Below are 25,863 nucleotides of genomic sequence, written 5' to 3'. Positions count from 1 at the left end.
AGCTGTGTGTGAAGTCATGAGAAGCAGCTCTTCAAAGTATCGGTGTAGGTTGCTCTTAAATACGTCACATATGCCACTCATTTTAATCAGAGATTTCACATGGAACTTCTGAAAAATGCTTAATGACAGTGTGCATTCTACAAGCACTATATCATTTTTTTAAAGAGATTTCGAGGTACCGGAAGTACATCAGAGCTGTCATCATTACTGTTTCAGTCTGAGGTTTTTTATCCCATTGACTCGTGTTTGAGGATTGAAGTTTTTATTTGTATAGAAAAATGATTACTAATTCAGTTGAAAAAGTGGCTTCAAACAGGCACCTCAGCCTGTACAACTTTGTGCAATAAAGCCCACTGCGTCATCCTTTTAATCAGAGGGGCAATCATTTAAAGACTTAGCACACATTTGTGAAATCTGGAATTTGTCTTAGAAAAGAGAATACAATTTATCATTGAAACTGTTGTTGAGTAATGAGGGCCTATATCTACAAACTGCGGACTGCGTTTTCTGTCTTGCATTTTTTTCCATTATATCCTGACCAATACCAAATAAAAATAAGGAACTAAGGGTACTGAAACTTTAGTGCAAATTAGAGAACGTCTCTACTTTGACTGATGAAGAATGTTGCAGGCAATGTCTCATTGATTCAGTGAAAAGAGTTTTCAAGGGAAACAACAGAACCTGGACACTCCCAAAACCAGATTGGACAAAGCACTAAAAAAATAAAATGTACCTGAAGGAAAAAACCCTGTATTAGCAAGAAGAATGATCTAATAGGTCTTTTCCCTCAAATTTCTACAATTCCATGAACTGTCATTTCAGGTTTGAAACGGTATCTGGTTAGGAAATGTGAAAAAAGGAAAACTTTCTTCTAGCATCAGAAATAAGTATATACTTTCTTCATATAGATAATAATTGAAATAATTTTCATATGACTGCAACAATGATAATTTTTCAGGTGTTCTTGTTTCTTTTTATTCTGATGGGGGGGACGTGTTATCTTGCTTTTCTGAGAGGCAGGAAACTTCACAAATAATGTTTCTGAGAAAGGAAAACTTCTAAGTTTGAGGACACAACATCCCTTACTTTAGACCAGTGTTTCTCAACCTGGGGTTTTAGAGGGGTCGCAAGTGCAGAGCTGGTATTGGGGGTGGCAAGAAAAGCAATTGCCTGGAGCCACAGGGGCGCCATGAAACTAAGTTACATGCCTCAGCCCCGTGGGGGTGGGACTCAGGCTTCAGGAATACAGTAGTTTGGAAAGGTTAAGAACCACTGCTTTAGACATTGCATTTTGCTTCACATTGCCCTCATGAACCCTAAAAATTTGTTTTCCTAAACCAGGGCTGCAAACAGTCCCATCAATTTAACTGTGACAGGTCTATTTGACCTCATTACAAAAGGCACAAAAATCTTTATAAACCTGCCATTCTGAGAAGAAAGTCTCTAGAGAGGTTTAAAGTATTTATAACTGTTTTATATTTAAAAATAGACTTCAATATAATTAGATTTGCTGTTCCAATTTTTATTAAAACCTAAGCTTCAGGAACTCTGGCATTTTCAAGGCTGCCAAGCATTTATTCTATATGAAACTCTCAAAGTAATGAAGACTTTATAGGCCTTTATTCCCTCTCAGCATTTTGTGAATAAAATCAAAACTATAAACATGGTGCACCCATGAACTGCTAAGAGCACAATCTAACTGGCTGAGATGGAGCCATATCATCTAATGTCAGAGTGCATTAAAACATAAAAAATAAAGCTGACTAAAAGAAGTTTATTTTACTTAAAATTTAAGCACTTTATCTTGAATGATAACTATACACTAACACTTAAAATGAACTGATTTTACAGTAATTTATTTTTGTTGATTCAAGTAGCTATGCATATAAACATTTATCACAATGTAAATCATCACTGAATGCAGCGTAGTTGTAGCCATGTCAGACCCAAGATATGAAAGAGACAAGGTGGCTGAGGTAATGTTTTATTGGACCAACTTCTGTTGGTGGGAGAGAGACAAGCTTTCGAGCTTAAACCCTGCAGAGGACTTCATTGTCCAGGGCTGTCTTCAGGTTCTGAAGAAGAGCTCTGTGTGGCTCAAAAGCATCTCTCTCACCAACAGAAGTTGGTCCAGTAAAAGATATTACCTCACCCACCTTGTCTCTCTAGTGTAAACCATGACATATATTGGCAGTCCTACAGCCTAACACACACTATAGTTCCATTAGTTTAAATTTTATAAGCTAGATTACAACCTGACTACTGATATTCTTCATCTCTCAATATATCACTTTGCTTAGCAAAAAAGCATATTTTACATTAAAAATTACTTATTAAACAAAGGGTTAAATTGTAATTGCTGCCATACTAAAACTGATTTTTTTTTTTTAAATCAGACGGTTGCAGCAAATTTCCATAAACAATATAGTCCTCTACAGGCTGCGTTTTATTTCAAACCGTAAGAAGAGCTTTGCTTCTCTCTCTTCTCTTGATCAGTTTCTTGAATTAGAACAAGCTAGTTCAAATAGAAAAATGCCCTCTCTGCTGCAGCAGCGGAACAGTGCCCATCAACTGATATTTTGTCTCAATAGGAGAATATGTGGGACACTGCTTGTCCTAAGAGATTTCCTACTCTGCTGCCTTCTCTTCCTCCACAGATCTTGGGAATTAGAGAAGAAAGAGACTTGTGTTTATGATCGAAAGAGCCTAGGGGAGAGGGCAGAGCATGGTAAGCAAGAAGATTGGCTTCCGACAGGTGGATGACTGCTTTTCCAATTGCACACATTAACAGCATGGAAGGGACTTTAATGATCACAAGTGACACTCTGGTGCATAGGAGAAGCAGGTTAAGGAAGTATCCTGCCACAAGTGCAGATAAAGAAATTGGCTCATAGACTCATATACTCTAAGATCAGAAGGGACCAATATAATCATCTAGTCTGACCTCCTGCATAATGCAGACCACAGAACTTCACCCATGCACTCCTGTAATAAATCTCTAACCTATGACTGAGTTATTAAAGTCCTCAAATCATGGTTTAAAGAATTTAAGGTACAGAGAATCTACCAGCAAGTGAACTGTGTCATACTACAGAGAAAGGTGAAAACCCCTCAGACTTTGACAATCTGCCCTGGGGAAAAATTCCTTCCTGACCAAATATGGCGATCAACTAAATAAACCCTGAGCATGTAGGCAAGACTCACCAGCCAGATACCCAGAAAGAATTATCTTTAACAACTCAGAACCCACCCCATCAAATGTCCCATCACAGGCAATTGACATATCTACCACCAGCAGTCAAAGATCAATCAATTGCCAAACTAGGCTGTCCCATCATACCATCCCCTCCATAAATTTATCAAGCTGTTGTTTTGAAGCCAGCTAGGGTTTTTGCCCTCCCTCCCCACCCACTTGGAAGATTATTCCAGAACTTCACTCCTCTGATGGTTAGAAACCTGTGTCTAATTTCAAGTTTAAACTTCCTGATGGCCAGTTTATATCCATTAGTTCATGTGTCCATATTGGTGCTGAATTTAAATAACTCCTCTCCCTCCCTGGTATTTATCCCTCTGATGTATTTATAGACAGCAATTATATCTCCCCTCGACCTTCTTTTGATTAGGCTAAACAAGCCAAGCTCTTTGAGTCTCCTCTCATAAGGCAGGTTTTCCATTTCTCAGATCATCTTAGTAGCCCTTCTCTGCACCTGTTCCAGTTTGAATTAATCTTTCTTAAACATGGGGGACCAGAACTGCACACAATATTCCAGATGAGGTCTTACCAGCACCTTAATGGTACTAACACCTCTCTCTCTCTCTCTACTGGAAATATCTCACCTGATGCATCCTAGGACTGCATTAGCTTTTTTCATGGCCACATCACATTGGCAGCTCACAGTCATCCTGTGATCAACCAGCATGCCCAGGTCTTTCTCCTCCTCTGTCATGTCCAACTGATGTGTCCTCAGCTTATAGCAGAAATTCTTGTTATTAGTCCCTAAGTGCACGACCTTACACTTTTGACTATTAAATTTCATCTTATTTCTATGACTCCAGTTTACAAGGTCATCCAGATCTTCCTGTATGATATCCTGATCCTTCTCTGTATTGGCAATACTTCCCAACTTTGTGTCATCTGCAAACTTTGTTACCACACTCCCACTTTTTGCGCCAAGGTCAGTAATAAAAAGGTTAAATAAGATTGATCCCAAGACCGGTCTCTGAGGAACTCCACTAGTAACCTCTCTCCAGCCTGACAGTTCACTTTTCAGTATGACCCGTTGTAATCTCCCCTTTAACCAGTTCCTTATCCACCTTTCAATTTTCATATTAATCCCCATCTTTTCCAATTTAACTAATAATTCCCCATGTGGAACCGTATCAAATGCCTTACTGAAACCTAGGTAAATTAGATCCACAGCACTGCCTTCGTCTAAAAAATCTGTTATCTTCTCAAAAAAGGAAATCAGGTTGGTCTGGCACGATCTACCTTTTGTAAAGCCATGTTGTATTTTATCTCGGTTACCGTTAACCTTGATGTCCTGAACTATTTTCTCTTTCAAAATTTTTTCCAAGATCTTGCATACTACTGAGGTCAAACTAACAGGCCTGTAGTTACCCGGATCACTTTTTTTTCCCCTTTCTTAAAAATAGGAACTATGTTAGCAATTCTCCAGTCATACTGTACAACCTCTGAGTTTACAGATTCATTAAGACTCCTTGCTAATGGGCTTGCAATTTCATGTGCTAGTTCCTTTAATATTCTTGGATGGAGATTATCCGCCCCCACTCCCGATTTAGTCCCATTAAGCAGTTCAAGTTTGGCTTCTACCACAGATGTGGAAATTTCTACCTCCATATCCTCATTCCCATTAGTCACCCTACCACTATTTCCAAGCTCATCATTAGCCTCATTAAAAATGGAGGCAAAGTATTTGTTTAGATATTCGGCCATGCCTAGATTATCCTTAACCTCCACCCCACCCTCAGTGTTTAGTGGTACCACTTCTTCTTTCTTTGTTTTCTATTTCTGTATTTATATGGCTATAGAACCTTTGACTATTGGTTTTAATTCCTTTTGCAAGGAACAACTTGACTTGGCTTTTGGCCTTTCTCACTTTATCTCTACATGTTCTGACCTCCAAGAGATAGCTTTCCAGTGCCCTTAAGGCCCACCCAAACTCCCCTGTTTTCAGCTCTGTTTGCTGGCTCCTGCGCCGCTGCAGTTACCATTTAAAGTTCGTCTCAACACCCTGCTCTCAGCAACTCTTACATTATACTGTATCTACATTTTGCAAAAATACACTGTAATAGTAGGACATGAGAAAACTATTTATCATTTACATGTGTTCATGTTTTCATATAATCTCTTATTGTGAAAACAAACAAACATTCACTGTAAAAAGGTAGTGCCAAGTACATGTAGTACCTTGTATTTAACACAGCCATGGTACTGTAAAAATCAGAGCATCTCACTACAATCAAACTGACCATACAAAAGTTCAATGATAAGGAGTGGCTGATAGGAATTCAAATGTATTTTATTTTGATGTTTTAGAATATACTCTCTTTAGATCTACCACGGAATCTTGGCAATAAAGACACACACACTTTTTAATATTTTATAGATTTTAACCTTTTGCTGCAAGGATGTAAGATTTCTTATGTTAGTAACAAGTTAATCTGCTCCCAGAATCTACATTTGCAGAAATTATTATTTGTACTTTCTAGGAGGGCCTGGCTTCATTGTGCTAGGTGCTGTACAAACACATTATAAGAAGAAAGTCCTTGCTCCAAAGAATTTACAAGCTAATACATCTTGACTTTTACTACTACGATGAGGAGTTGAACCAACAAGGCTAGTCTACAACCAGTCCCCAGCACAGAAGGGCTACTGGAATCCAGTCCACACCCCAATTTTAAACACATTTTAAGGTAAATTTTGCATTCCAGAATGCTGCAGGATTGACAGCCCTGGAAATTGAAGTCCTCTGCAGAGTTTAATTTATAAATTTGTGTAAGTGAGAATATATCCCACCAAAGACAAAATGTGAAAAGTAGTGAACATATTTTAGAAGTAAGGGTCATTTAAAAAAAAAAAAAAAAAAAAAAAAAAAAAAAAAGCCTCCAGTCAGGTGAATTAGCAAACCCCCATTGTTCCTGCTACTTCTTGGTAACTGAACTGGGTTTTCATGAAGCTGCATTTTTTGGTCTTGACTGATAAGAGAGGTGGTATCTCTGGAAAAGGACACATTTTATCTTAAATTTTTCCTCTGCTGTCTTTTACTATGCATCTTATTGCCTTCCTTCTTCTGATCTCCTCCTTCTTGCAATGCACCTGTCCTCTATTGCTTTCCCTCAAATTTTCCCTGCCAAGCTTCCTCCAAATCTTAACAGCTTTAATTGGCAACTCTTTTAGTATTTAATGCACCAGCCAACCCAAAACAACCAGCTAAGGTGACAAGCAAAATACCTCATTCTGAAGCAGATTCATTTTACTTCTTGTAGGAGGATTACACAATGAGAAATAGGTCTCCAAGTTCCTATGGACACAGATGACCTGAATCGGTTCTACTGCCTACAGTAGCTCAGTTATGACCAAATTCTCCCTCACTAATGTTTTGACACAGTCTACGTCTACTAGGATAACATCCCTCGCACCTAGCTGCATAGGTACATTACACATCAGCTAAAAGCTTCCACTCTATTACCACAGCAAGATTACATGTTTTCTCATACTCATGCTCATGCTCCTTCAATGGATGGAATATATATTTGTATGTGTCTCTGTTGATCACAAGTGGAACAGAAAATGAGGGACTTGCTGGTTTTCTTCTAGCGTCTGGGAACAAGATACTGTATTGAATCTCTCTCACCCCCACCCATCTCCTTGGTACAGCTTGCCTTTATTGGTAACTCAAACAACAACAAACAGAACGAACTTGAGGTGCAACTCTCGTCAGACTTGTGAGTTTCTAGGATTTCCATGAATGACTACTTTTTCCCCTTAACCCCTACTTCCCTCAGTCTCAGGGCATGTCTACACTGCTGCAGAGGCAGGCATCGATGCAGCGGCATTGGTTGAGTGGGTCTGTGTAGACCCGCTCAGTTGATGGGAGAGTACTCTCCAGTTGACTCAACTAGTCCACTTCCATGGACTGGCGGAAGGCAGCATCGACGGGAGACACTCTCCCACTGATATATCACCGTGAAAATGCCACGCTGCATAGAGATAAGTACATCAACGTGAGACACGAACTAGCGTATCTCAAGTTGACCCAGCACGGCAGTGCAGACCAGGCCACATATACTCCAACCTCTTATATCCTGACTGGAGATAAGATGCATCTGTCAGTATAATTCACCTATAATTATCTGCCTCTTTATGCGTAGCTGAAGCACTTCACATTAGGATAATTACAAGGAAACCTGCTTCCTTATTCAGAATCTTAGAGTCCACCACCCTGTAACATGTTGCTAATGACTTCCTGCTGTGATAGCACACTAAGGTTGATCCAGTATGGGGAAGAAATGGGTCAGAGCAAGACTGCAGGGTCAGCATACCATGCATCTGTTTATCCACAGAACAAGTTCAGCTTCAGTAGTGGCAGTACGTGCTTCCCCTTCCATTGTGCCATAAGCCTGACTGCAAAAGGACATTTGGGGCTGAGAAGATAGTTCAAGCACATTCAATCCATGGCATCTCTACTGAGACTACCATCCAAATGGTTAATCACTTCCAACTTTAATACTGTTTTGGGGCATGGACATAGGACCGTCCTGAATTTGTCTAAAATTACAGGAGCCATGGTAGCTGGTGATAGTTTAAAGCCCTGACAAAAGCCTGTGGTTTGATCCTTTTCTCCCTGAAGCCAATTAGAGTTTTCGATTGACTCCAATAGAAGCAGCATCAACACTAACGAAGGTTAATGTACCTTAATTTTATTTTGCATACAGTAAAACTGGTCTTAAGCAATCACTCAAGGGACTGACAAAAAGCGACGGCTTAACTGAAATGATCTTCTAATAAAAAAGCAGAAATGGGGACACTTTGGGGAAGCTTCTTAAGATAGAAAGTTGCAAAATAAAGAGGGTCTCTTGTTCAAGCTTCACTATACACACCAAAATGTATTCTGAGACTAATAAGAGAAGCGGTTTTAAAAATGCTTTTTACATACCAATCGTGTGGGTCTCAAGTGTCTGCATAGCTTCTGCAATGTTTGAGACCTAAACCCAAGCAAGCTCCTTTCACTGTTTTAAATTTTAGTGATGTCATCAACCATAGCACAGAAAAAACAGAACCTCAAGACCCTGAATAGTTTTGAAAGATAAGTGGAATAATTAATTTTAAATTATTTTGGTTTTAATCTTAAATTACAAACAAAACATACGCTTACTGCAATGTAAGAGCTCAGTCTTGATTTACCGGCTGAGAAAAACGAGGTCTTAAGCTCAGCTCAAAGGCATTTCTTCATTTGTGTGTCTGTAATATTAAAACTTTTGCATGCTTTGGGTAATATGGGGCCCTGATATGGAGGGCCAAAGAACCATGGGAGGAGAAAGTGAATAAGGATTCACACAAGAGCAACTGGCATGGGAAAGGGGATTTTGCAGGGAGTCCCTGAAATAGAGGGAGATGGCAGATTGGCACACAGGGAGCCTTGTTGGGAGGGATGACAAGCCCCTGGTGTATGCAATGTGCTCAGTCAACAGAAGCAACAAAGTGAAACCTCTAATTATTAATACAGTAAAGTATTTTCCTCATTTGGAATCTGGAAAGAAGATACATCACTCTGACCACAGACCACTTCATTTGACTTATATCTTCAAAACAAGGCCTTATGAAATGAGAGACACTAAAAAAATCTGTAATCATTAGGAGCGTAATCAGTTTGTCAGTATAATCAACAGCTCTTCAAAACTTATAATTCATTTCAACCAATATCTCTAAGTCTAATATTCGGACAAGTCCAAACAGGATATTACAGAAAAGCTGAAGTAACACAAGTTCTTCTATTTATTTGTACTGTTGAAAGTTATTTTCTGAAGTAAAACTACTATATACATATAGCCATGCTATCAGAAACATTTAACATAGCATATACTTTGTTAAGTATAGTAAACTGGTTCTGTCCAATTTCCACTGTAACATTAGGAACTGGTCTACACACAATCTGCACTGAAATAACTAAGTTTAATTCACACCTTTTGTCATTTTGCTTCTGTGGACCAGACTTAACACACAGAGCTTTGAAAAGGGGAAAAGAAAAAAATAAACCATAAATGAAACCAATCACAATTTCCAGATTTACAACATATAATGCCAAATGATAATATAGTCCAACTTACTCTTTTACTGAGGCAAATAACTGGCCACATACTACAACCTAATGTACAGCAGCAACAAAGGCAGCCACAAAGTAGCCATCGGACATTAACTGGAAGATTCTTCTTAAGACAACTGTTAACTCTGCTGATGCTGGCTTTAAATTCCTCAGGTGCAACCTGTGAGGAAAGAAAAAGAATCCAGTACAACTGCAGTATAATTTACATGATGAGTATTCCTGCAATGCTCAACTATATGTAGAAACCCAAATACCAAGCTTTTCTAGTAGCAAAATCCTGTTAACCAAATTCTAAGTTTTAGTGGCTGTTATACTACACTTCTAATTGATTCTTATCCACAGACACTCACCTTTCCAGTTAATGATGAAGGGAATTCTGCTTCAAATTTGTTGCTCAGTCCAAATCTGGGGGAGGAAAAAATGTAGATCATACCAGAAACACAATCATTCAATGAACAGATTAATGAATACCTCATCAGCAAGGTTCCTTTCCAAAAGCAAATCAACTTAAAAAAAATATCACATTTCCATCTGAAAATGTTGTATCTATTATTATTAAAATTAACTTCTAAGATTACCAAAACTGAAAAAGTTTAGTGGAAAGAACCCTGTCTTTTTCAGCTTGTTTACTTTGACATTATACTGTACGTAATCTATTTTTGACTATGTCTACACCACAGAACTTATGCCAACATAACCCTCTAGTGTAAATGCATACAGGAGGAGTTTTTCTGCTCGTGTAGAAACATTACCTTCCTGACCAATTAGTTACGCCGATAGAAGCACTCTTATATCGGCACAACTGCATCTACAGTAGGGGTTTGTTGCCATAGCTATATTAGTCAGGGTTGTGGGATTTTTCACACCCCTGATTGACAGATATGCTGGTATAAGTTTTAAATGCAGATAAGCCCCTACTGTTTGTTGATGGTGCCAACCCTTCCCCAAGTCCTGCAAGAGGGTGTTTACCAGTGGCAGTCATGGCAAAGCTGAAGCTAAACAGACTGTTGTATGCACTGAAGTTTCGTCTTCACCAGGAAAAAAGGTGTGTATTCATACCAAGTTGTAAAAACACCTTTTTTCCCCTAGTGTGGATGCACATTGAAAAGAAAGGAAGGATAGCATGGTTCAGAGCTTTTACATTCAGGCTCAGGTACATCACTGTTCTATACATAAGAAAGGGAGCAAAACCACAGTTAATTTTTCAAAGAATTATTTTTCCATTTTAGGACATTATTAAAGGGTATTCTCTCAGAAACCGTTTTTATTTTGAAATAGTCAATTTGAAAGACATTCAGATTTGACAAAGCCTCTTTAACTATCAACATACTGACTTAAGAATACGTTTTAAAAAACACAAAATATGTAAGGTAAAGCTAAGTCCACAAATATTACAGCCAAAACTGCATGAACCAAGTCAGTAATATGTCTTATGAGCAATTGTGCAATGACACTAGAATTAGATTACACAGCAATATATAAATATAACAACAACATATTAATTCAGTTAATGTGTCTGACTTGGTATGCACTGCTGTGCTATATTTTAGGGAAATACATTGCATTGGTATTTCTTAGACAGCTCTGTCATTCTAGAAATGAAGAAACACACAAGTATAGTACTTAAAGTTTAAATTTGGCAAGTTGTTCCACATGGGGGAAGCCCACTGACGGGTGGAGCCCTATAGACTTCAGTGGGCTCTTTGAAGTGTTCACCCACATGGACGAATTGCAGGCTTGAGGCCTAAGAGTCTTTCCTCTTGTGTTGATTATTAATCCTCATTGAGTTCTACAAAGCCAGCCAACTCCAAAGAAAATTGGTAGAATAGCTTTTAAGTTATTAATGTTTAATGTTTGAGGAGAGGTGGTCTAGCACTAAAACTATTCTAGCTTTGAACAGATCTTAAAAACCAGCTGAGAAATGTTTCAACTTGCCAACTTTAAATTACTAAACAGATTTCCTGTGAACTTGGTTAGTTTTGCAAGTCTCAATAATACCTAAAACTCGAGGCAAATCTGAAAACTGTACACATTGTAATGTTGTGAAAGAAATTCCAGAATATACTATACAAAACTTGACAAATCCATCCACCAATGTGTTGTAGGAAATTTTACTTGGTAAATGATGGCCTTTCCCAGCAGTCTGTGTAGAATTTAAGCTTTTATTTTTAAGAAGTTACATTTCTAGCCCTTATTAGTATTATATTCTTCCAAACAATATAGTATTATCGAACTGAATCTACAGATAAGCAATTTAACATCTTGTTTCAGGCTAAGACTCAAATATTGACCCCATGGAACACCATGAGCAGTTGGGCAGTGTGCAGAAAAGTTCCTCTGCAGTTAGGATAGAGGAAGGTGTTAAAGAAATCATTCCCCCTATGCAGGTCACTTTGTGGCAGTACAGCTGCTCAATGGCTGCTACTTCACATCATTTGCATCCCTATTATGTCAACTGAAATGGCCAGCAGATTATACAAATAATATAGAAAAATAAATATTACAGAGAGATACAGAATAGAATAAGGTGCCTAATAAAGGTCTGTACCTTGACCTAGAAGTCTTGCTATACATAACCCGGCTGGAAATCCATACTCAAAACCCTTCTTTGGTCTGCTGTTCTCCAGCCTAGGGTCTTGTTCTAGGGTGGTATTTAGCCACTTCATCTTAAATCATAGCAGTTTAGCTAATATCCCCCAATGGTTTGAAATCCTAAAGGAGTGCTTCTACTTCTAGGGAATCAAATTCATTTTCCCACTTTAAACATATTCTTTAGTTAAATAGCAGACTACTTTTGAGTTTTATCACTTAATTTTAGCTCAAACTCCCCATTCAAGACAGTGGAAATGTACTTTTCTCCTTTCCCCAATAATCCAGTTTTTCAAATAAGTAAATACAATAAATAGAATATTGTTATCTCATTAGATGCTGTTTTGGTTACCATATTTAAAACTGTTGTTTGAAGTACCTTAAAGACATTTGTTAATGAATGTACCTTCTAAATTCAAGGGTAAGATTACATCAGGGAATTGAATTAATGTGTTTATTGTAAAAAAAAGTGTCAGAACAAGAATGGGAGTAGGGGAGTTGGGTTTCAGTATGGATTTGAACTTGAAGGAGCTCTCTTTTTCAATTATTTGTAGGACTCAGTCCAACGTAAATCATTTCCACTTTTGAAAAAACTGGGGGGAAACATCATCACAAATGCTGAAGAGCAGGAAGGCACGAAACACAGGGTGGGATAGAAAAGTTCTTGTGTACCTTTAAAACTATTGCTTTAAAAGAGCAGATGCTGTAGATGAAGAACTGTAAGCAAATGCTGAAGAACTCTGTTGCCTTAGATCACTATGGTAGTCTTCCAGACTGACTAGATCTCATTTTCAGATGAGATGAAACAAAGAAAACTGCTGAAACTGGCAATGTAAAATGAAGAGATCATGTTTTTTCTTTAGATCAGCTAAGAAAATCCTAGAGACATGGCCAAAGACCTAAAGTAACGCTCTTCCACTTTCCCAAAATCTCTCTGTTGGAGTCATCTTCAGAAACTCTCAGAACATGTATTACCTCATCCTGATCTTCCTAGTCACAATGTCTGACCTTTTCCTCTTTGGAATAGATGGTCACAGAAAATAATAAGAAGTTTCCTCCATAAAAAAAGAATCATAATGAGCCATGGTGGCCTAATAAATAGCCACTCTTATGGCTAGCAGGCAAAGGCACTATTGTAATGAGTCTTATAGAAAGTTTTACATAGTTATCACTTCCCGAATTGATCCAGCTTTTTAGCTTCTTTATTATGAGGGGCAGAGCTAAAAGTCTTAGCAGATCTACTTTTTTCAGAAGCCACTAACACAAGTGGCCAAGAACCAGGTGTTGAAAGTGAATTCAAGCCCTTTCGTGATGCATCTGGAATATGAGAGTCTGAAGACATTGGCTCACTGGCTCTAAAGCTCTCTAGCAGGTTACCGGAACCATTTGTATGAAAAGCTACCTTTTCCCATCTGCCCCAGATCATTTCAAGAATATGAAAAAGCCCATGGGGCTTACTTTGAAGAAAAAAGGGATTGTCAAGAGTCTGAACCCTCTCTTCCCTACAGCTCTATCTGGGTATTGTTATTTAGACTGCAAGCTCTTCAAGCAGGGACCTAATTGTATATCTAAATCATCTAGCACATCTGAACTCTATATAAATAAAATATTATTAACAGTTAAAAATAATAATAGGTCACCAGCTTTTATGAATCCTTTGATCCTGTGGAGCAACATATGAAAATGCAGTCATCCAGATAAGCGTATGACAAATGTAGGAGTCCAAAAGCCCATTCCTCTTTTGCAAACTCTTCTCCAATGATGAAAAACCCATGAGAATCCTCCCTGAATAATCTCAAGTGCCCAGGCAAAGGAGATGTAGACCTCAACCGCAATTCTCCTCCTCATCTTCCTATCAGGTATATCACCTCTAGAGCTAGGATGAGGTGGAATCAAGAGCCAAGAAAACTACACATTACATAAAGAGGATAAAAAGTCTATCTTGGAGAAGGATTCCAAGCTGAAGACACATGATTGACCCCAGAGTCTTAGAACTACAAGTAATTACCTAATACATGATGAAGTCACTGGCTCCACCAACAAGGCCAATTTCCTCTTAGGAGACAGTTCCTTTAAAAAAAAGTGCTCTCATGGATCTGATGCTTCAACTCCTATTACAGATCCAGGGATTGATGGATCAAACTAGTAGTGAGTCTAAAAAAAAAATAAGCTTGAGCAAAGGCCAGTGTCCAATTGTGGAGTGGTTTGAACTAGTCAGACCCAAGAACCATTCCGATTCTACAGGCAATTCTTGTTTCAAAAACTACAGTGATTTTGATGATGGGCACAGAACAAGAAAGTAGATCTGCAACAACTAGAGTTCTGGCTACCTGAAATTTGTGAGGTCTCTTTTCTCTCTGAGTGCTATCACATCTGAATCTCTGATCTGAGGGAGACAACTCTGGAACCAAGTTGCTTGTCTCTGAAGAGCATCTCTTTTTCCTGCAGTCAATCAAGTGCTTTCTATACTGTTTCTTAAGCATCACTAATAGTGGACCAAAAAACTCCTGGTACTCAGAGGCTCACAGAAAGGACACCATTGACCTCTCTGCCCCAAGAGGGATCAGAATCTCTCAGATACCAAGAGTTCTTACTTTTCTGAGAAGAGTTTTCAGATTCCAGATCCAAAACCTTCAAAGCCAGACTTAATTTTGACGCCAACTCCAGGGTTTGCTGGACATACCTATTAATGGCTAAAGTCTCCTCTCTCTTGTTCCAGGGCTGGGCTGCAAAGGCCACACAAGATCTCCCCAATGAATTAAATTTTACTTCACACTAACAAAACAAAGTAAAACAAAGGACATTTAACTACTAAACTTGCTACTATTGAAAACAATATCTTGAATAAATTTTAGGTTAAGATTTAGTCTAAATTCTAGCACCAAGTAAGGGAATAGACAAGGGTTTGTTCCATGACAACACTGGGTGGCAGACAGAGGAACGAAGAAAAAATCTGAAGGGAGGAGAGGATTGTCTTTCTGCACCCTATAGAATGTTCAGATTCGTGGTCCAATTTTTCAGCAGATGGATCTAACAAATCTTTATTAAGGCAAAACACTCAGCAAGTAGTGATTAATTGCTTGCAAGTCAGAAGCTCATTAGGACAATCTCATTACAGTGGCCTCCAGCACAGAACAATACAGCTTCAACTTCCCTTTGTTACACAGATATATTCATAACTATTTGTTATCTTTTCTTATACATATGTATTAGTCTCTCATTTCCCTGTTAAGTCATCTCCTCTGTCAGTACAAGTTTACTGTGAGTTCAAACAGGTCTTTTCTAACCTTCTAGTTGCTCTTTTATTTTTTTCACAAACATGATTACTTTTCAATTTCTGACATGTACACAATGCTAAACCTGATTATTCTGCAATTTCTTACACATGTGTAGTTCTACTTATGCTTACGCAGTTAAACATTATCAGAGCAGATTCTTAAATTTCACAGCAGGCTTCTATCAGGCCTAAATACGCCTTCGCTCCCAAGAGCCCCATGTTTTATTTACCACACACTGTTCAAACCATACACTGAAGACAGAATTAATTTCCTCATGGACTTTTCTATGGTGTTCGTGACTATAATACCTGAGGGCTTCACAAACATTGATTTATTTTGCACAACATGTCCTTGAGATGAGGATTTTACAGATGTGGCGCTGAGGCATAGAAACACTAGTGTCATAGGGGTACAATATTTTTGGTTGCCTGATTTGAAATGCTTCAGCCCTGATTTTTCAGAAAACTTAGCATTATTTAGCACTTTATATACTCAAAGCACAGTTCCTATTGACTTCAATTGCAGCTGTAAGCATTCAGCACTTGTGCAAATCAGACTTCAGGGTCTCAAGTCAGGCACCCAGAAAAGGAGGAACACAATATCACAGTTCAGGGAAACTGCACCTATAGTCCCCTTCTGTGGTTCCTTGAGGGCACCCTCTCTAGGCTCCCGTCTCCTCAGTTGTCACCTCTCTTGGGCAAAGACCTCCATCTCTCTCCTTCCTGGGCTCTTCCAGGCTGTGCAGTTCCTAGCCTACACTGTGGTATGCCAAGCAAACCAGACTCCCTAAACAAGCCAGCATCTGAGCTTTACTTTCTTTTCAAAGACTATAAACATAATTACCAGCAGTTACGAGTTATCACACAGCTCTTTCTAAGCAAGCACATTTATTCTTAAGGTGAAAACATTACAGAGCAAACATATTAAAAACAATTAAAAAAATCTACACACGTTAATAAGCTTACCAGAGATCATTCCCCAACTCCAACAAGGGCTCTGGTGGGAGTCAATCCTTCAAATCTGACCAAAGGGGTGTTTTATGGTTACCAGGTCATAAAAGCTATAGTTCAGAACTAGCACATGAATAGTCCATGAATAGGTTAGTCTTTTTTTTTTTTTTTTTAACATCACTTGGGCCTTTGATCTTAAGATTCTGGGAACAGGTAATCAGCAGACAATGGTCCTCTCCTCACGTATAGCTTCAAAAGTTGGGTTTTGCATAAGCGAAGGTGGGGAATTTGCATTCCCCTCTCCCTACAGATTCCCCAAGCAAACCACTAGACAATATCCCAAAAATCCATTCTTGTATGGTACATTGTTCAACACAATCCTTTGATGTTCATAGCACTTCCCAGGGTTCACATCTCTTCCCTAGAAAGATTACATACAATCACAGTCCACAATAACATAACCTTTGTACATTTAATACAACAGTCTCCAAAGATAATTAAGCTTAATTCAATAAGGTTTTTCAAGGATCTTGCAGAGAATTGCCATCTCTCTCTGTCATGCACAATTAGTAACCACCTCTAAAAAGTTTGCTTTCAGTGACTTTCCTAGTGTCATATAGGATATGTCTACACTGCAGCTGGGTGGCTAGCCCTAGCCTCTGCTGGTGTGGCAACATCCACACTGCTATTTTTAGTGTGATAGCTCAAACCCCACTACTGCAGCTCTATCTACCTGGGCTGGGAAACTCACTCCCAACTCTAGTGTAGACGCACCCACAGGGATTCTGTGGCCGAGGCAGAGATAGAATCCATTTATCCATGGCAGCACACAAGTGTTTTAATCATGAGTTCATTCTTTCTCTTCCTGCAGTCCCCTATCTCATTCACTAAACAGCTTCCAACTTCTGCAACAAAAGAGGCAAGGGTCCTACAGATAAGTCTCCTAAACTACACAATCCTGATTCATCCCAAAAGCAGGTCCATTCTGTGGACAGAGTGAGGCAGCAGTCTTGTAGAAAAAGTAGTATGTGATCATGTAATTAAAGACTCTCATAATGCATACACATAAGGGAAGTGAATCAAGGTTGCACAGAGAACCTTAATTTTGGCTTTTCCTAAATTTTGAGTGCTTGTGCAACCTTAATGCTATTTTAATGTAGCTTGTATGTGTAATTATCTATCTATATAAATAGACAGATTAATCACAACAATCAGATCCAGCAACCATTAGTAATTTAGCTTAGTAGCTACGAGGGTGGATTGATTTAAATCAAAGTGATTTAAATCACCTATTTTAATCTTGTTTTGCATTTGTATTTTTTAGTTATTTTCCTAAAGAAAGGCTGATTCCCATTGGTTGGTAACCACTAAAACATGTTAACTTGCCACTAAATATAGCCTTTACATTACATTTGGTATTTTGCTAACCAGGAGAATACACTACATGCATTTTTGAGTAATTACATAGCTTAACATATATTTATTCAAATTCTTGATTTTTACATTTTTTTATGTTAGTAAATAAGAAATGTATAATTCACATTTTCTAATTTTTTTTTACTTGTGATTTGTGTCAAGCTGCATTTGGATGGAAACTGGAATTCAATTAAATTCACAAAAAAGCATTTTAAAACTGTTTTTCATCAGTTAAATATGTTAAATGTGTTGGACACAATAAAAAAACTAAATTTATCAGAACAGGTTTTGCATTTAAAACTAACTGATTTATCAAACAAAGGAAGTATTATCTGCAGTTAGTGTATTTGAACTGATTGTTCCTGGTCACTATGTCGTACAAAATTATAGATCTAGTAGACCTCATCCTCTCACACTTCATTTTTATTCATAGATTGGTAGAGAAGAACAACCTTTCCTTTTTCACTCCCAAGCAGTTTCTCAAGTTTGAATGAATTAGTCATTGAACTGAACTAGCTGAACAAACATAAATGGGTTAGCCCTTCAACAAACTCCGTTTGTTAACAAACTCCAAGTGCTTAGCCAATGACTTTTACTTTCTTTAGTTCAATGGTTTGACTTTCTTTAAACTTTAGCAGAAAACATGTAATGTTTTAATGTAACTTTTTAAAATTTAATTTAAATGAGTACAGTCAATTATAATGAACTAAGGCCTTAATACAGGTTGTCATAACTTCATATTTAATTGAAATAGGTTTATTTTTACAACAATTATATTTAATTTAAATTTAAAAATTTGATTTCAAAATTGGATTTTTATTTTTTTAAAACATTGATTATTCGTTAATCTACGCTGATTGGTACCTAATTTCATCAAAGATAGCCTATGCTCAAGTGTTTGTTGCATTTTAACTCTATAAGTTGGAAGTTTGAAGAGTCTTTTTTTCTGTTAAGATAATTTGGGACAAAGAGGGTTTAATATAGACTGTTAAATTTCCTAAAGGGCACATTTAAAATTAATTTTAATTAATAAATAAATTGATTCACTTGAAAATTTATTTGGTATTTGAAAAGTATGTGTTGTGATTTAGGGAGAATATGCTGTTTTCATCACAGATATGAGTATGAACACCTCCTTTAAGTGCAAAATTAAACTCAACCTTAACTACAGCACCATGACTGGTGCTCTATGATGTAAATTTTATCATCATAATTAAATCAGAAAGGTACAACTATCATGCTATAATTTCTAAAAAAAATCTTGCCTTTATTAGGGTTACGTTATTCAACAAGATATTCCACACACTTATACTGTCACATATCTGTGTTTTTTGTTTTGTTTTTAAATGATTAATACTTTTCATCTATAACAAAAGAACTATAACTAAACTGCATTCACGTCAGTACAGATTACTAGTTGACTTTGCATTCCTCAGAATATTGTTTTCATCAGCTGCAATTAAAAACAAACATTGCATTGTATTCGAACTTGCTGATGTGGTTTATAATAAAAACCAAATCAAATCAAAGGAAAACCATGTTTTGATAAATTGATTATATAAACAATAGAGAAACTGGCATTGAGAGATCTGGTTTTTGTTCATTCACTGGCAAAGAAAAACTAGTTTTCCTACTTTCTCCATACCCAATCAGCTTCTCAAAATTAAAACGAACTAGTGCAAATTTTGAAAATGTTCTTTTTACATCTACAGTAGAGACTATAAAATATCAATCCCCTTCAACTCGCTAAGCTATCATTTTCAATTTATTTAAATAATTATAAATTAGTGAGTTTAATCTTAAATTTAATTTTACAACAAATGTAATGTATTTTTAAAAATAAAAATATCCAATTTAAACTGACTTTTTAAATTTTTTAAAATAATCCATCCTGAAAGGGGCTGTATGGCGGTGCTTTTTAGCATCTATGTTAGGGAATATATAAAAGGAAGAGATCCTCTAAACTCTGTTTTCAGTCTCAAAGTTTATAAATAAAACCTTGAAACGATATTCTGTACTAAATCAATCTGTTCACAACTTATTTATTATTGTAGTAACTAGGAGCCCTAGTCATGGACCAATACCTTATTGTGCCAGGTGCTGTACAAACACAGAACAAAAAGATGGTATCTATCAATTATTAAGCATTGAAATGCTTGACATATCCCCCAAGAAGGAAGAACTTTTTGAAACTGAGATGTAATCTTGATTCTCTGCCCTACCATAACTTAACTACATAATGAATACCTGAGCCTCCTGTATGATATGCTCCCCTAGGAGTAGGCACCTTACCTTGTAGCCTTAGAACCACTGGTAAAACTGTTAGGTTGTGTTCCTACATCGATCTCAATCCAACAGTGGCCACACAATGAACAATGGGAAAACAAAATATGGAATAGTAGCTCATTTAATGAGCACCCTCCATCATCTGCACTGAGTGAGGCTGGGTCCTGTGGAAAAAATGGTATGTGATCACATAATTAGAGACTGTATCATAGTGCATATGCACAAGAGGGGTGAATTAACATTATAAGGGCACCCTAATTCTCCATTTCCTAACTTCTGAGTGCTTAACTTTGCAACCTTCAAGTTCCTTAAATGTAGGGTTTTTTCTGTGTAATTTCCTAAGTTTTTTAAAAGCAAACTGTAAGAACAGAAATTCCATCATATGGTGTCATATTGCCTTCAACGTCTTTTGCCCAACCATACATATCTCCTCCACTTGAGCAGACAGAGTAAATTATAGCAGTAATAAGTTGTTATCCTCTAGGTGTACAGCAATGGAGGGAGGAAAAGACATCCGCTTTGCTAGTGGGATTTACAAATAGTTGTTCACAACAGAGGAATGGTGAGATGCTGGAATCTTGGGATCCATTTCAGACCCTAGAGGTCACATACTCTTTGGCCAATTTCCCCTAAGCTTGATCCCTTCTGCCCCATCCTCTTCAACCTGTTCCTGCCTATAATAGACACAAACTACATCCCTGCAGGTCCCCACACAGTCCTGCTTCCCCTTCTGCTCCCACCGCTGCTCTGTTCCCCTAACCACCTCACATCCCGACAATGGTGGAAGTACCTTCCTGAGTCAATGGGTGCACCATACTAAACTCTAGTATAATCACGGGATGAAATAAAACAAAAAAATAAATACGAAGAGAGCATGATACAACGAGAGTGCATGGGGAGTGGTTCAGGGGGTTGTCCAGTGAGGGGCCCAGGATTAGCCTCAGCACAAGGCCCACTTCACAAAGCCATGCTAGGGCGGATCTTGGTTACTCACAATGGTGAGAGAGACCCTGCCTAGGACAAGAAGAAGGAGAGGCCCTACCATCAGCATATACATACCTGCTAGCCCCCACTACTTTCAAATTGCCCCTGAATCCCTGTGTCCTGCTCATCTACTAAAACACCTCACAGAACACTTCTTCCCTCCAATTTCCTCATAATCCCCCATTACAACCCCTTTATAATCTCCACAGTCTTGCTCTCCTCCACCTCACACCCTTTTGCTACCCTGTGTGTTACCATGTTTTCACAGCTTAATTTTTTAAGTGAATATCAACTTCCTTTCAACTACTATGGTCATATTTAACAGTTTCATATCCTGAAAATGTACTTGGTAAATTAATATATATACATATTGTTTTTGGAAAGTTACCCTGAATCCCAGAAGATAACCCCAGAAGACAATATTATACTAAGAACCAAATTCACCAGTACACTCCAGCTGCTTTGCACTGCAAAGAAGCTGTAAACCCAGTTTAACTTGCCAGTACACTCTGAATGCTTTTTTGTTGCGTCAGGGCAGTAAAAAACAGACTGAATGTACTACTGAAAAAAAAAATTAACTTTTACTGAAGGTCAAAACTACACATTTTTCAAATTTGTAGTAGCAATTGTTAAGATTTTTTGTTTTATGTCCAGGTGTAAAAAAAATTAATTAAAAAATGCAAAAAAATCATCCAAAGACATTTCCAGAGTGGAAAAAATAAAACTACTTTAAAATGGAGTTGAAGTTGAGCATATATATTATTAACTTAATGGCAAATATCACAAGGATATTGTATTTATCTAAAAAACAAGCATTAAATGCCCAGGAAATTCAGAAGTTAAACTTAAAAGACTGCATCTTCTCCTCTTGTTGGATGATGTTCAAGTAATAATTTTATCTGTGACATTAATCTGTAGTCATGAAAATGACTGATAATACAAATTTAACATAATGACTCCAAAGCAAGATCAGAAAGGATTGGACAACAGACTATGAAGGACGAAGCCTTTGTTTAAACTAGGGCTGTCAATTAATCACAATTAATGCATGAGATTAACACAAAACAAATTAACTAGATTAAAAAAAATAGTCGCAATTAATCGCACTATAAAAAGATAAACAAAAGAAATAGTATTTTTCAATTCACCTCAGACAAGTCCACTCAGTCCTACTTCTTGTTCAGTCAATCATTAAGACAAACAAGTTTGGTTTTATTTACGGGAGATAATGCTGCCCGCTTATTTACAATATCCCCTGAAAGTGAGAACACAAGTTCGCATGGCACAGTTGTAGCCAGTGTTGCAAGGTATTTACATGCCAGATATGCTAAAGATTCCTATACCTCTTCATGCTGCGACTTGTAGGCTCTCAAGTTTTACACGATTTTGTTTTTGAGTGCAGTCATATAAAAAATAATAATTCTACATTTGTAAGTTGAACTTTCACGATAAAGAGATTGCACTACAGCAGGGCTCGACAAACTGGGTGCCAGATCACCATGGCGCCTAGAAATTTAAGTCTGGCGCCTAGTATTCCTCCAGGGGGAGCAGCCGCCATGCTCTGGCCAGGGTGCCACTGCACCCATGTGGCAGGGCTGGGTGGGGGGAGTGCTGCAGCTGCTGCACTCCAGCCAGGGCGCCCCGCCACTGTGCGCACGTTGTGAGAGAGGGGCGGGGGAGAGGGGCAGGGGAAAGGGGTGGGGCTGGGAAGGGAGAGCGGCTGCTGAGCTCCGGCCAGGGCGCCCCGCCGCTGAGCCCATGTTGTCTGGCTCCTTAATTTTTGGGCTGGCTCCTAGCTCCAAAACAAATTTGTCGAGCCCTGTACTATAGTACTTGCATGAGCTGACTTGAAAAATTCTATCTTTATTACAGTGCAAATATTTGTAACAATACAAAGTGAGCACTGTTCACTTTGTATTCTGTTGTAACTGAAATTAATATATTTGAAAATGTAGAAAAACATCCAAAAATATTTATAATTTAAATTGGTATTCTATTATTGTTTAATGGTGTGATTAAAACTGCGATTAATTATGACTATTTTTTTATCTCACATTTAATTGTGATTTTTTTTCTAAAAAACAGCATAAGCAGTCAGCAACATTTTAAAACTGCAAAATCAGTGACAGGCCAATATAGTATTCCTGTTGCTTGCTAGATCTGTGATAAAATTTTCCAGAACTCTAAAATGCACATTTCTGTAAATCAAAGAAGAGGAATGCTTTGCATACAATTTGTTGTATGTTTCAAGTTTTATAACTAAAAATCTAAACAAAAAATAGTTTTTATATCTTATTCCAAATATGTTTGAAATGTACCTCTAGTGTGAAAGTCCTTATTTAAGGAAACATATGATGATATGGATGTAGGAATTACAAATGGCTTATGATTTCATTAGAAGGAAAGAGGTGAAAGACTCCAATAGGAGTTTGCTCTGATGTCCTGGAATTGCATTAAATAGATGTAATTGGGATGGGGTGGGAGGGAGAAGAGAGGGAAAATGGGTGGCTGAGGACATTCAGAGCATATTTAATACAGGGTGGATACAGGGTCTGTATACAGACCAGATGAAGACCACTCAAAATAATTGCTGGAGGCACTCTTTTGCCCATCCAAAAGCTCACATACTAGAAATTAAGAGAATTCTTTTTTAATTAAAGCAATTCACATGAACAGTTGGCAAGACTGGTAGCCCAGAGCCAAATTCCTTCTTTGAGCCAACAATGTGAAGGCTTTTTCATGCTTCCCCATCAACAGGCCTTGATCTTGGCATACAGGACCCACACTCAAGGAAGAGAGAACAGTAGTGTCTTCATTTCATTTAGTTCTTTGCCTTTTTAATTAGAATAATGAAAAGGTTGCCAACAAGTGACCAATTACGGTTATGATTTTATTACAGAATATGGTCAGCTGTCCACTAAAAATGGACTATTTCACATATGTCAAACAGCCATTGGATGGTAACAACTTTTGATTACTACAAACCAGAGCTGTATGCAAACTGATCTACAAGCAAATCATTCCCTCCCTTTTAACATCTTCCCAACCCCTAACATCTCTCTCAAAGAACACCTAGTTAGGCCTTATGTAAGCTTTCTGATTTCTCATCAGAGAGCAAAATCATCTCCGTCTTTCTGCATTATTTGATGCTTTCCCTGACATTAACAACATACTAAAACAGTATTAATGAAAAGTTACCACACTACTCTCTATATTAACCCCAATATCTTGGACAGCTTGGCATCACATCTGATAATAGGATACAGGGCCTTTAACGTCTATGCTGCTACCTCAAATCCAGTCCAGTTCAGTAGTGAATACAACATGAAGAAGCTTGTGCTGCCCCTATTCTATCTTTTGCAGATTTTTTTTTTAGTTCCAAAAAATTCCAGCGCTAAATGTTGTTTTAAAAAATAGAGTTCCTAATGGAAGAGATCACAGGGGGAAAAATAGCCTGTTAAATTACTGAAAAGTTAAGTATAATTTTATTTTAGTCGTCACCAGATCCTCACTGATACCTGGCCAAAAAAAAAAAACCCCAGTGGGTGACCCTCATCACATGCCAAAAGCCAAAGAAATTGTTTTGGGTGTGCTTGTCAGAGTGGCTGATTGCCCTGATTTACTGACTTTTCAGACCACTGCTCACAGACAACACTGGTAACCCAGGCTGAGACTGTGACTAACAAAAGCGTAAACAACTACAGAATTGCAGGTCATGTACTTGTAAAAAAAACCGAAATAGTTACCAAATGTCCCACTTCCTGACAGCTCACCACTGGATTTAATACTTCACATACCTCTGTTAGTCACAACCCAGGTCAGCTTTGTTTCCTTACTGGCTCCCAGTAATGACCTGCCCGTGAGGGTTTCTAGGCAAGAGCAGAGGGTTCTACAAAGCGACAAAAGGCAAGATGCGGCACAGGGGAAACGCCACAGGTGCCCCCATGGCTGCCGGCGAGGAGGGAGTGGGGAGGGAGGAGCCACACACACACGGCCCCGACTTGGGATGGAAGTTCAAAGCCAGCACAGCCTGCCCGGGCTGGCTCTTTGCAGCTGTGGAGCGGGCCGGCCTCCAGCGGAGCTTTCCGCCCGCTGGCCCTTCCCAACGAGCTGGCAGAGAGCAGGCAGCGCCTCTCGCATCACAGTCCCCCCCCGGCGCACCGCCAGGGCCGAGCCAGCTCCCCCAGAGCAGGGGCTGGACCGGGCACAGCTCGCCACATTCTCCCCACGCCCAGAGCCGCCTGTCCCCGCCAGGCCGCGCGCCCCTTCCCCCGCCGCGGCCCTTACACGGTGACATGGCCAGAGCCGCGCACCACCACCGGGTCGGGCGAGTACTTCAGCAGCTGCTCCTCCAGCGCCCGCTCCTCGTCCTCCTCCTCCTCGTAGATCTCGTCGAAATCCGCCATGGCCGGGCCGGGCCGGGCCGCGCTGTGGGGCCGGACAAGGAGCGAACAGGCGGCCGGACTCCACCGGCGAGCCTGAGCCGGCGTCGTTGAGGCTCAGGGGCAGGAAGCGCCCGTCGTTATCCGGGGAGGGGGAGGAACAACAACATCCGGGCCGGGCCGCGGCGCCAGCGCTAGCGCCTCCCCCGCCAAGGGAACCACAGCAACAGCGCGGCCGCGCGCCGCCCGGACAGGCGCGAGAGCTGGTCTGGGGGTGGCGGTTAGGATCGAGGGGGGAGGGCCAGGGCGGAGGCAGAGGGGGAGTGGCTGGTGGATCGAGGGGAGGGGGAGCAGCGCGTGCGTTGGGATAGTTCGGGACTGGAGGGCGCCAAAGGTGTGTGGAGGTGGCTAGGGAGGGGGCTCTGGCGTGGTGTGTTGGGAGGAGACACTAAGGCTGGGCGGGGACACTAGGGCTGGGAGGTGGTTAATGAGGTCATGAGGAGTAGGGCAGATGTTGCCGTTGCCCTGTAGCAATCTATAGTGACCTTGTTTTCATCACCCACATGGCAACAGTGCGAAAAAGCACCATTTTTTCTTGTAAAGGTGAATGGTCCAGTTTGTCCCTTTTTCTTCT

The 25,863-nt window shown here is 39.1% G+C and overlaps 1 protein-coding gene across 2 annotated transcripts in view; it reads right to left on the bottom strand.

Moving 5' to 3' along the window:
• The window catches only part of CHIC2 (cysteine rich hydrophobic domain 2), a 46,771-nt gene extending 21,243 nt beyond the window's left edge, over positions 1–25,528 (bottom strand). Inside the window, exons 1-3 of one of the 2 annotated variants that reach the window (XM_067531121.1) lie at positions 25,135–25,528; positions 9,695–9,749; positions 9,349–9,504 (exon numbers count right to left, since the gene is read on the bottom strand). In XM_067531121.1, the coding sequence (XP_067387222.1) occupies positions 9,349–9,504; positions 9,695–9,749; positions 25,135–25,253 (330 nt within the window). In that variant the 5' untranslated portion in view covers positions 25,254–25,528. The remainder of the gene's footprint in view (positions 1–9,348; positions 9,505–9,694; positions 9,750–25,134) is intronic. The other variant, XM_067531122.1, reaches the window with a different exon arrangement.
• Positions 25,529–25,863: the final 335 nt, after the last annotated feature.

Source organism: Emydura macquarii, unplaced genomic scaffold, assembly GCF_026122565.2.
Source record: "Emydura macquarii macquarii isolate MOO-44397 ecotype Brisbane River unplaced genomic scaffold, CSIRO-AGI_Emac_v2 contig_3128, whole genome shotgun sequence".
NCBI lineage: Eukaryota > Metazoa > Chordata > Testudines > Chelidae > Emydura > Emydura macquarii.
Note: the sequence above shows the minus strand (reverse complement) of the source record. Positions and strands in the feature narration are given on the sequence as shown.